This window comes from Calidris pugnax, unplaced genomic scaffold, assembly GCF_001431845.1.
Source record: "Calidris pugnax isolate Ruff unplaced genomic scaffold, ASM143184v1 scaffold20, whole genome shotgun sequence".
Lineage (NCBI taxonomy): Eukaryota > Metazoa > Chordata > Aves > Charadriiformes > Scolopacidae > Calidris > Calidris pugnax.
The window spans coordinates 20435987-20449481 of NW_015094510.1; the positions used below are offsets into that span (position 1 = coordinate 20435987).

Here is a 13495-nt window from a genome sequence, read left to right on the forward strand (position 1 = left end):
ATTATTCAACTCATTAGTAACACCAAGAGGCATAAAAATAACATCAGTGTTAAGGATGTTTTCTTACAGAGAAAGGTCAGCTAAAAGTTTCAGTATTAAAATCCAAAGGCTTAAGCCTCTGAAAAGTAAGTACATCTAGACAGAACCCATGAATTATAACTTTAATGCATGCTGTTCTAAAATTCCATATGTTAATTTTAATATATATGTGAAAAGTTAGAATGATTTATTTTAATTCTGCAAACAGGAAAACTTCAGTCTATTGTAATTTTTATGTAACCACTAAGTTTGTTATGTACCACCTTTAAACACATCTGAGCTTTAATTTTCCTGTATGTTGAATGCACTAACAGGTGAGTAGCATGAAATTATATACAAACAATCCAGTATGAAACTACAACTAATTCAGTTTTCCTGTTCCTTCTGGTTGTAGGTTTGTCTTGCAGGCTAGCTCTACTACCAGGCAGCTGTCACCTGCACTGAAATACTAGAACACAGAAATTACCTAAACTGAGGCAATCTTTGCAACACACTGAAACTGTTTAAGTGTAACTTGTATTACAGTTGTCATAAAAATAAAAACAACCTAAAACCATTTCCAGTATCCTCTGAGTACAATCTTATCCCAAAGACACAACATTCCTGCTATAAAGGCACGAAAAAAAGTCCTTTTAAATAAAGGGAGAGCTCTTGTTATTTTAGAACCAGGACAATAGCAAGGCTTAAAACTTTGTAATAGTTTATAAATCAGATCTCTTTCCATTTTAATGCTAGTTTAATAGCCAAAATTAAAAATATTAATCATTAAGGATATTGTTAAGGGTTCTTATGCCTGTATAATGCATAAAGCCTGTGGTTTTGATGATTATTTGCCTTACAAAAGCAACACAGTAATTAGCACAGTTTTGCATCTGTCTCTCATATGATCTCTATTTTGATGGTTTGGAAGAATGTGGAGAAAATGACCCTTTGTCAAATACGCAATACTATATCCTACTGGGAGAAATATCTTCCTTAACCCAGTTTATGAACACTTTATGGCTTGAAGTCTTGCACATGGTAGCGTTCACATTTAAATAAGTACTAAATTACACTAGCTAGTATTACTGCACACACAGATATTAATTTTGAATAACCTTGTTTGAATCCCAGCTATTTGCCTCAACAACCTGCAAAGCTGGTGAATTCTGTAGGTCACAGAGTCAGCTGTATATTTATCATATGCAGAACTTCTGGCGACATTAGCCTTTGGCTACACATTAGCTGAAAGGTTCAACTTGCTTTGTGTATAATTATTTCCATTTTTTACTTATATATGCTAAAGAATCCCAGGATTTTTTTTTTTTTTCATTTCTACAGGTTGAAAAAAAAAGACAGGAAAACATCGTAATATTCTTTAAAAAATTCCTGTCTTTGATTTGTTAGAGAGGTATCCCAGCTTAAACCTGAGGAATAAATTTGCTTTGCAATTCTAGAGTACTCAGGGTCAGTCTGCTGTACAGAAGTCACTAAACATATGAAACTTTTAAATGATAAAAGGGAATTTGAGAGCACGTTTCTCCTTCCTCTTTTATAATCCAGCTACCCCTCCATTAAAATTAAACATCATCCAGTGCTTAAATTCCTAGACTGAAGCTCCTATGTAGCCAGTTCACTATTCAAATCACAAGTATTCTCAAAATAATTATTTTAAACAAGTTCTCAGTTCTCACGTTATTCACGATTTGCAGAAAAAAATACTTTTGGCTGAGATTACACATTCCAGGGTAAAACTACCGATATTTTTAAAAAACAGTTAATTCCTCATTCATGAAAGGTCTCCAATGGAACTATTACAACACATTAGTTTGATGGCCTAACAGTTTCATTCTGTCACTCCAGAGAGACAAGTTCAGTTACTTTTACCAGTGTCTCAAAATTAGTGTCTGGGAATGCTAGAGAGGTATAATGTGAATCCCTTGGGGATCAGAGAATTTAACAGCCCACAAGCTCAAGTCTTCTGGTTCATTAAAGTGTAAGAATTGAAAGAATTCCTTTCCTAAGAGTATGTTGTCCTAGGAATTCTCAGCACTGTCCTTAGAAAAGAAGGGGCACTGTTCCTAGGGATTCACTGACATCAAGAAAACATCATAAGCTACATTTTTAAGCAAGAGTTGGTACTGACCATATTCCACAGCAGCTTTTAGGAGAGCGTCAGAATGAGTAGACCCAAAAGCATTGCGAACAAATCGCCTCCGCCGGCGCAAATCGTCTTCCCAGTAATCCAAGCGCCAGAAGTCATGCAGTTGGCTATGAAATAAAGAACACACACATCAGCACCTACCACAGCTTGAGCTGTATTTACATACATTATAGTATAATTTCACTGCTGCTTTTCTATTTCAGGAATACAATCTTGTAAAAACATATATTACTAAAACTTAACAATATTCTAACGTTTCTTTACATGCATTTATATATTATAAACCTCAGCACTGCCTGTCTCAGAATGCTCTGCCTGCTGCTAAAAACATTAATCACACTGAGCCCATTAACAAATGCAGCATCAAATTACAAGTATTAATGGCACAGCTTGCTTTCTTTTACAGTGTTTTTAACAAGGCTTGTAAATCATAGAATGGACCTCAGTGCAAATAGTTTGCAATTTAATGACTATGGTCCCTTAGCAGACTGAACTTAGAAGTATAAAATATTGCCCACTTGAATTTTGTGGAACTATGATTAAACTAATGTGCTGAAATATTCATTGAAATAATTCCCCACTGCCCCTAGCAACCTGAGAAAATTGCAATTTTATTCATTATTAATAACACTGAATTAGAGCAGCAAAAAAATTCCACCATGTGGTAATTGTCTTGGTAAATTATTATTCCAGCACTAACAGAGTACTAGGATGATTTTATAGCTTCCAGCTAATACAAGCCATTAACAACCATGGCCATCTTTGTGTTACATTGCCTTTTTACATTCAAAAGCAACATTAAAGTTCTGTAGAGTTATATAAGCCATTGTTAATCTTTATTCAGGTCAAAACCTACACATATATAATCATCTGGTATTCAACTTTGGTTCTAAAGAAATGACCAGCTCTACTTTCAACAACTTCTTGACCTTATCAACACAAACATCTCCCACATCAGTTTTGTAAGTATGCTGTGGGATATTCTGGCAAAGCTGTATTTTAAGCCAACATTTTAAAAACATTTTGGATCACTATCAAATACCCAAAATGTTTGTGGATGCATCCTTATCATCAAACTCATAATTGAACACATGATACACTTAAAATGATCCTGCAGATCATGACCTTGCAGACCATAACTACGGAACCACTGCTTTACACCAGTAATTTTCAATCTATCTGCAGAACATTGGAGATGTGTGGACAAAAGGCAGATAAAAAAAAAAAAAAGAGAAAAGTTCTCAGCTCATGAGTATGGGCTACATCTGCTGGATTTTTCTAGGCATTACTTCAGTCACTGTTTTCTATATTGCCTTCATTTGGGGGAGCTCCAGAACCTCAATGTCTTTCTTGTAGTGAGGGGCCCGAAACTGAACGCAGTACTTGAGGTGAGGCCTCACCAGTGCTGAGTACAATGGGACAATCACTTTCCTCATCCAGCTGGCCACGCTGTTCCTGATACAGATCAGGATGCTGTTGGCCTTCTTGGCCACCTGGGCACACTGCTGGCTTATGCTGACCCTGCATTTTGCCTTGTTGAACGTCAAATGTTTCAGACAGACAGAACCACTTTTCAAGCTTGCCCAGGTCCATCTGGATGGCATCCCATCCCTCAGTCATGTCAACCACACCACTCTGCTTGACGTTTTCTGCGAGCTTGCTGAGGGTGCACTCGATCCCATTGTCTGAAAGGCCTTTTATTATCGCAAGGTTTTTTTGAAAGTAAAGAAACTTTCTCTCTTTACATCTAGGAGTAAGTCATGATGAAACAGGATTAAAGACATTAATGAAAAATCCTTTCTGAAATGGTATTTGTCTCCACAATAATAATAAAAAAGACTGCTAGGTTGATAAGAATGATACCACTATGTACGAATTAAAAATTTTTTATGAAATTAAGAAATATTCAAAGACTAAAAAACTGCATTTTTCATTTGCTCTGTGTTTAATCTGATAATTCATTAATTTCGTTAATCAGTCTGAAGAATACAGTATATTCTCAGATGACAGTAAACAGACAGTTTACTTTCAGGAAGTAAACAGTGACAGATTTTGAAGTCACTATTTTAATGAAGTGGTAAGAAGTGATGAAATTGTCAGATGATAAAGTCTATTTTGGTGATCCAAGAAAAGATCACAAGGGATTGAAGTCTGAAATACATAGTAATGGTGCAAAATAAACATTTTGAAATAACAGAACACAAACCTTAACCCCAATCACAAATTATATGGCTTTTTAAAACACAACTGAAGCTTCTTCCCAGAGTTTTCTACAGGAATCTATTCCACATTGTTATTATATACTTCCAGATACTGGAAAATGGTATCTGAACTCTAAAGAATTTTGAATCTTAACCAGTTACTGTCATACACTTGACACTTTGAGCAACATCTTTAATAAAAAAACATTTTCTTCTACCCTTTTGTTAGCAAGAAAGCAGGCCGCTGAAATGCTGATGGCTATACTTACAGAAAGTTTTGAACAATTGAGCTTCATCACTTGCATTTTAGATAGATAAATTTGTAGGATTTTCCTAAAAACTTTTATTATTACATCTTTGGATGAGATTAAAAATACTAGTAAGTAGAAGATCGTGGCCACAAGCTCCAGCCTAAAACTAAGAATTTAACCATCTTTAAAAATCCAGAGGTATGGAGTGAATCAGTATTAAGTTGTCTAGCCCCTCGATTACAGTACTTTACAATACTTATATTCTAATCCTGTGGATGTTATTTAGGCTTTAAGTTTTTTCAGGTATTTAGGTAGCTGTTAGGTAGCTCTAAATGATGGCTGTAAATCAAGTAGAACTATACCTTCTACCACTGTACTGGGCACAACTCAGCTCTAGAAGAGAGTGTCTGCAAATTGTCCACGTCTTTCTGCTACAACCCATTTTTCCTAGAAGTGACGTGACTAAATCAAGTCATTTTAGTAATTTATTTCTGTAACAAGTACAATATTTCAATAAGCTATACTTTTCTTAATAATGTATATTATTAATAATCCTTATTTCCACAGCCAACTAGATTACTTATAATTTCTCATTCCCTCATACCTTATACCAGTTAAGTGACATTTTGAATCAGGCTTGTTTGAATGAAAAAGTGCATATTAAGCATAATGTAATGAATTTTTTTTTAAGAACTAAACGTTCATAGCATCATTCATGAGCAACTCCTACATACTTCAAAAAAGAAATATATCTGTATCATTTTAACTGAACAGTTATTTAAAATGCACTCTAAAACACGACTCAAACATCTCTGCACCATGAGTTTAATTGTCAAGATAATTTCCTTACAAACTGTAATGTAATCCAAAATAAACCTTTATCATCCTTACCATAATGAGGGCTAGTATGAAACTAGTGATATGACAAGTTTACTAACAATTAAAAATTTTATTTGGAGTGGTGTGCATGTTGCACACTTAATCCTAAATTTCAGACATGCAGCATTTCATAGCATTAATACACACACAGATTGTACACATTTTAATGGAACGTGCCCTATTTAATGGAACAAGCCCTATTTTACTACAGCTATTGAAGGACTACAAATTCTATTTCATTGTCATCACTGGTGCCCGCTTAGCAGCTGTGTAGATTCTCCTACTTTGACCTGTATTTTATCTTGTTAAAGGCAGCAGTGGATGGAAAATCCTCCTGTAGGATTGTAGTTGAGAAAGCTACAAGAAACGTTCTTGTAGGTTTCGATATTCTGGAAATTACAAATTCATATGTAATCAACACCATCAACATTAGCAGGAAATGTTGTATGTCTGGAAATATCAGTGCAGAGAAAATGATTGAAACCGCAAAAATGCTCTTTCTGCTCCAGGTGGTTCACTTTATGGAGCACTGGAAGAGACTCCACAGCAAAGTCTACTCCCAGCATTGTCCGTACTGAAACTGTGCTACACGTGAAGACTTTCTATGCAGTGCTCCCTTTTCATTAACAGAAAAGAACAGAGGCCACACAAGCAGCAAGGTAGAATTGGTGGGTACATTTGCTCTCAACCTTAACTGTTCAGCCCGCTCCCAAATCAACTTCTGGGGTTCCAGAGAAAGTTAGGAGTATGTACCTTAACTTTCTGTCCTCTCCAGGGAGACGGCTCAGGTTTACTATGGTTTAACAGAGGTTGTGAAACAGGGAAATAGGGCTGCTTTAGTCTCTGGAGTCTGGATTAACTGATAGCTTCTTAATGCCTAATTCAACCAACATTAAAGAGTGCCATAAAGTGATTAAAATTAGATCAACATCTTAAAGTATAACTTGGTGGCAGTGAGCTCAGATGATCACCTGTGAGAGTTTGCTCTCTCACAGGATTGTCATTTGTTCTGGTTTGGCTAAGGTAATGAGTTTGATTATACCCTTTGGGCTTCCTATCATTTTACAAAGCCATAGCAAAACTTGACAACATCTGCCAGAGGTGAGGGAAACAGTAGAATATATTTTTCTTTTTCTTTGAAAGGCAAAGTGGTTTTATGCTAAGCCAGATAGCCAATGTGGGCTTTGATAAGTTAGAGCCAACAGCTTGGAAGTCTCCCAAGGGCAGTTTGCTCTAAAACTGAGAACTGTCCAGAATTCTGTATAATACTCTTTGCTACCATACCACACACACAGTGTGTATATTTTGGGTCAAAGATTATTGAGATGGACTAAAGTATTTTAGGTAGCCCAATCTATTACCTTCTTGGAGGAGAAATTGTGTGTGCTACCAAAACAATTTAGAGGAATATCAAGCCAGCCTGAACAGCAAAGTCCTCCCTGCCTTTTCACAACATCTCTATAGCTCAGACTTTTTAAAGACAACTTTTGAGAAGATTTTCTATTAACTACTTCAGTCACAGCTCCAAAGAAGTGCATGGAAAGTTTTTTTTCTTCTACTTATGAATATTAGCTATGCTAACCAGCAAGTCTTTGTCCACTCTGTGGGCAGTCAGCATCCATGAGAGCAGCTCAGTGGCTGTGAAACCCTGTTCACATACAAATGCAGTTCACATAAAAATGCAGTCACCTACAGCTACAGCAACTAGAGGCAAACGGTGGAGAGTAGCAGTGCACATGTCCATAAAAGATCCTCCAACTGCAGCCCAGAGGATGGGCTGCCAGATGGAAGAGATTAAGTTTGAATATGTTAATGAAGAGGAACAAGCCTGCAGGCATGGGGGAAGGGGAAAGAGTTGTTTGGAAAAAGAGGTGGCTCACAGAACTGGAAGGATCCATAGTCTTTGTAATACTGGGAAACTGCACAGAAAAAGCAAGGAATTGATGATCTATAATTCTAAGAATTAGTCCTGGTTTTTTTTATGTAACATATTTTTAAAGGGAAAAAACAATTCTTTTCACAGTGTGGAATTACGACTGTGTTTTGAGAAATGAGAAAAAAATGTATATTGGAAAAGTATAAAACATTTCCCTAAGGTAATATGAAGAACAGAAAATTTGCTACATAAAAAACCAAGGTAAGTAAAATAAAACTTGAAATACAAAGAATAAAAATTATTACTTATGTAATATTTGTTACAGTTAAAAAATACAAGCCAAAGTATAAACATATTTGCTGGAAGATCAAACTAGTAAAAGTCTTCTATAACGATGAAATTTCAAATAGAAGCAGTATAGCAACAGATAAACCACTTGTATTAGAGTGAAGGTTTTTCTGACTTGAAAACAGAAACAGTGTTCTGTTTCTGTGCTTGAAACAGAAACAGTGACTGCTGGTTTTATCAAGATGGTGAGACAGGTATGCAAAAATCATATGCCATATTATAATGGCTAAAAGAAAACAGTCTTGTACACAAACAGAAACAAACATCAGAAGCCTTAACTAACGTAACTAGTATAGTTACTCTACACAAAAAAAAGATCTTTTTAGTTGCAAAAATCACAAAGCTCCGTTACGTTTTTCCAAAGAGTATGCTACAGAATCCCAGAAATAAAACTAGAAATACTGAAAACTAAGAAAAATGCTAAACAAATAATACCAATAATGCTAAAAACTGGAAATACTAACACAGGGAATAAAGACATCAATGATAAGACATCTTGATGACAATGATGAGAAACATCTAAAGCAATGAAATTGAAAAAGATTGTAAAAACATTTTAAGTAGGAGCTCAAAAAAATCTGTAGGCATCCTTATAAACAGCAACATATTCTTTTTTCTTAAGTAAAGATGCACAAGAATTATATCAGGAATATATTTGGCAGAGTTTCAGGGTAGAAGGGAAAAAGCCTCAGAAAAATAAATTAACATTAAATAGAAGGTTGCATAGCTAAATACCATGGGAAATTTAAGTAATATTTAATCTTTTATAATTTTTTTATGAATATGATGTTGAGTGACCGAATTCTTGTGTGAGAAGCTTCACACAGTAATTTTTGAAAGAAGCTGGGCAGATGCATCCTAGGGAAGTCAGGTGGATGATATATGGCTTGCTAGCAGGTCTACGAGGTTACAATCAGTACAATACAGTGAAGTTATATTCACAGACCGGTGAGGTGACATAACAGCAGGAAGACAGGCCATGAAGAAGAACATTAAGAAGCTGGTGGAGAAGGCACTTGCAATAAATATTGGGGGACTGTGATGAAGGCAAGGTTGTGGCAGTGGGCAAACAAGGGATGCGTAGGCTCTTGGTTAGCAATAGCATTTCTTGGGGGATGGCCATCAGTGACTGCTAGCTATATCTCCACTTTTTCTTGTATTTGTAATCAGTGCCGCAAACTAGCATGGGTAGAAATGAGAGAGAAAACAAAGGAGCTTCTTGGGAATTTGATTAAGCAGTTAGTGTCCTGGTCACTGACAGCTGGAGGAGGGGTGTGGAGAGCACAGCAGTCCAGCTAGATGATTTACATCCCAAGAACATGGCTAGAAGGCCTGCCAGCACTGCTGTGTTTAGAAGTGTCATGAGAGATGAGAGGTATTTTTGTACCTCCTGTGTAGGGCTGCCAAAATGTGAAAAATTAAAATGAGAAGAGACATGAGACAGGGTGAAATTTGAGGAGAAATGTAGACAAAGTCAGAGCCCTAAAAATGAAAAAGAACTTGATAGAAAAGTCTAAAGTTAGGTAGTGAGGAATTAAAAAAAGAAAAGTAATAGGGTCTAACAACAGATAATATTCATTGGAATAATTTTCCAATTTGGAGCAGGAGTGAAACACAAGGACAGATTAAAAGGTATCTTCCAGCAATATTTTCCATAATACTGGGAAATGAGAACCATAAAGACAAAACTGATTGGGAGGCAAAGAAATTGAAAAGCATAGATGAAAGATTTGAAATGTAATTAATTATTGGTGAAGCAAAAGCAACACTGAACTGAAAAAATGGAGTCGTAAGTTTGTAAGGAATAGAGATATGAGAAGAAAACCAATGACTGTGAAAACTAGCAGAAGAGAAATATTGTGAAAGCTGATGGGAACAGGGATGTAAAGAGAAAGAAAACCATGTGAATAACTATAGCTGGATAAATGGATAAATACTGGGTTATCAAGAATATTTCTTACATGACCTATAATATTTTGAGATTTGTGAATTTGAACTACTTTTGTTTAAGGCAGTGAATTCCAGAAATCTGTGAAGTTTAGCGCTGATATGTATGGTTCTGTGATTATATTATGAACAGATATAGGGAAAAAAGAGTTCATTTTACCACAACTGATAACATATGCAGCACAGGTTACCAGAATACATACTAGTTTATGCACGGATTTCCCTGTGGGGACTGGAGAATGGCAAACGTTTTTAGAATTGGACATAAAAAGTTCTGAAGTCATTTACATTTGAAGGATGAATGTAATTCATAAACTTCTAGAAATTGGTGTTTGTGTGTTGCAGCTTTGCAAGGTTTGGGTGGAGGGGAAGGGTTTTCATGTGGACTTTGAAATGAGGGTGAAACAGAGCACAGAGGAACTCAAAATAACAGAAAATACTACCACTGGTCATCAGAACAGGAGCAGAGGAGTCACCTTTGAAAAGCAAAAAGAAAACTGCCAACATCGTTTCTCTCCTATTATCATGTTACTAATGGTCTTGCATTAATAATGAAGGACAAAGCTGAGAGGAACAGAGAATTGGCTACAAATGAATAGAGAGCAAAAACTATCAGAATAGGACTAATGATTAAAGATCCGCCAAATTCCTGGAGAAGAATTTCCTAAGAATTGTTTTAAAGTGTAGCATCCTTCTCAGAAGAGAGGGGGTGATTTACGTGGCTTTTGTTCTCTTCTTAAGGCACTGGACAAAGGTATATTTAATACACACTCTTAAGGAAACCCTCCAACTCCTGAAACTTTTATTACTTAATTTTGGTGAAAAAATAGAGGACACAAGTTCAAAAGATAAAAATAGAAAGGGGAAGCTGAAAACAGAAATATCTCCAGATTTATTAATCTGATGAGATTAAAAAAAAAAAAGAAAAAAGAATGAGATGAGACATCAGAAAGGAGAAAGGGAAGCTGTGGCCATAGAGACATTCCTTTTAGCTATGACAGTACCTGAAACACAAACTTCTAAGGTAGTTAATTCCCAGATTATATTGCATAGTCTGATAATTTGCTTTTGAACATTAGGAAAATTTATATAAAATGCAAACAATTTTTAAACTAATTGGGGATTTTAGTATATTACATAGAGTCTGAAGGAACAAACCAATAATACACACACACACGCACACAGAAGGACTAACAATTATCCTGGTTGTCTAGATTTTTTATAAAGCTTAGATCCCAGAATGAGGTGTTCACTCTGGAATGCCTGCTATATTACTAAACTGTAGTAAACTTCTGTACCAAGAAGCAGTAGTTTTAGGGAAATAAGATTAGCCATGCATAAAGCTATATGGGAAAAAACCATGAGTCACGTACCTCTTAAAAAAATAGCAATGGAATTGACATAACTGAAATGTCTACAGACTAAAACTAAAGATAAGTAGAATTTTTTAAATTACCAAAAACATAACTTTAACGTAATGTGAGATGACTTTGGCAAATCTATCCAAACACTAATGTGCAATAGTAGGACACTACATGTAGTAGAGCTAAATGAAACAATACAATTTCCTGAAGTTTTATACGCTGTCCATTTTAGTTAATCCACTGACATTGAATGAACCACTGAGGCAACATAAAAAGTGGACACATAAATTGTCAGTGTTTGACTTGCTAGAGTCACAATGGGTTTTTTAAGTAACAAAATATCAATAACAACAGAATGCAAGAGCACCAATTTCTAGGAATAATAAGCTGTACCCCAAGAAACACTAAAATGCAATAAATTTTAAAGTTACTAAAATTAAGACAAACGGTAATCCTATCTTTGAAGAAAAGGAGAAGAAAGTGGTTGGAACAACTCCCTGTGGTTTAACTCAGATTTCTAGTTTGGATCCTTTTTTTTTATTTCAGAATGTGCTGTCATCACTCCAAACAAAGAAAGACCAAAACCCCCCAAACCCCAAAAGCCTCTTAGAAGTTTAAAATAAAAGAAAATTTAGGTAAAATTCACTTTTGGAAAATGTCTTGAAAGAATATGCAGTTGTTTAGGACATTTTTATTTTTAATGTATTTTTTGTTATGTCATGCTATCTCAGCACAGTAGCCTACTTAGTAAGATTTCACGAGCACTACCATGACACCAGAGTGTAACAAACTCCAAGACGGAATGAATGTTGTATTAAAGTTGCCTCTCTCTTTCTTAATTGTTTGCAAAAAGAGACTGGCTTAGACTAGATGCATAACTGTAGATGGCTAAAATTAAGTAAAATATATTCCATGCTAAATGCACAGCTTTTCTTATTAAAAATGTAGAAATATCTCAAAGTTTCACTGACACAAAAATTGAACTATCTAGCAAATTATTTTCAAATTTCAATGAAAAAAAAAGATTTCTTTTTTGTTTTGACTATAACATTTGTTATAATATCACATCACAAACAGGTACCATGACACCAGCTTATGCACTCCTGGAGTGAAGAATTATACCATGAAAATAAAATAAAATTTCAAAATGAAACATTTTGAATTCTTTTCTAAATTAAAAAAAAAAAAAGGAAAATATCAGGAATTTTCATAGCAACATCTACTGTTATAATTTTCCACCAAAAGATTTAACCAAAATACTGTTTTCTGATTAAAAAAAGTTTTAAATCAAAATTTCCATTCAACTCTTCTTCTGTTTGTACAAGTATACCACCTGCTGGTAGCAATACTATTTTGCTTTTTAAGCACCTTGTGTGTCATATTAGAAGAAGAATAGAAGTGAATGTCATCTGAACAAAACAAACAGGAGTCCTCATGAAATAGTGCAAATTTTTGGCAATATCGTCTGGAAAGTATTTTGCCATTTTATAGATACAATCCATAAGTAATCAGATAAACATCTCAGAAAATAACTTGTTTCTCTTAATTTTAACAAAGTAAAACATCAACTTAATAAGCTAAATGGAAAATGTTTTAGGACAACGCTATAAAGATGTTTTTTGAACAAGGTTAACTTTAATAGATAACATTTTTATTATTCTACCTGAGGTATTTACAGAATTAAAGTTGGGTTTTTGTTTGTTTGTTTGTTTTTTTTTTTAAAGTGAGTATTCAATCCAGTTCATCTCTTGGAGCTTCAAATATTAAATATTTTTCCAGCAACAATTCTGTAGACAGCATTTATCTGATAATACAGCTCACTGCTTCTGTTCAGTTTTTCAGCCAAGAATATGAAAAAGCATTTGAGTCAGTCAGTTCTGCCTTGGGAAGGTGAACAATTGGTTGCAAAAAAACCCACATGAACTGTTGTTACAAACAATGGAAAGTAAGAGAACTCTCTCTTGTATTTATGCTTTGCCTCATATAGCATCTATAGCATTGGGGAGGTCCCAGCTGACTGGTGTCTAGCAAATGTGACGCCCATCCACAAGAAGGGTCAGAGGGATGATCTGGAGAACTACAGGCCTGTCTGTCTGACCTCAGTGCCTGGGAAGGTCATGGAACAGATCATCCTGAGTGCCATTATGTGGTTCATGAAGGACACCCAGGTGATCAGGCCCAGCCAGCACTGGTTCGTGAGGGGCAGGTCCTGCTTGACAAACCTGATCTCCTTCTATGACAAAGTGACCCGTTTGGTGGATGAGGGAAAGGCTGTGGATATTGTTTACTTGGACTTTAGTAAGGCCTTTGATACAGTTTCCCAAAGTATCCTCCTGGAGAAACTGGCTGCCCATGGCTTGGATGGGAATACTCTCCACTGGGTAAAAAACTGGCTGGAGGGCCGGGCCCAGAGAGTAGTTGTGAATGGAATTAAATCCAGTTGGCAG

The 13495-nt window shown here is 35.4% G+C and overlaps 1 protein-coding gene across 9 annotated transcripts in view; it reads right to left on the reverse strand.

Moving 5' to 3' along the window:
• NBEA (neurobeachin) overlaps positions 1 to 13495 on the reverse strand; it is a 506029-nt gene that overhangs the window by 194350 nt on the left and 298184 nt on the right. For all 9 annotated transcript variants that reach the window (XM_014965903.1, XM_014965897.1, XM_014965904.1 and 6 more), the window contains one exon: positions 2165 to 2289. In XM_014965903.1, the coding sequence (XP_014821389.1) occupies positions 2165 to 2289 (125 nt within the window). The remainder of the gene's footprint in view (positions 1 to 2164; positions 2290 to 13495) is intronic.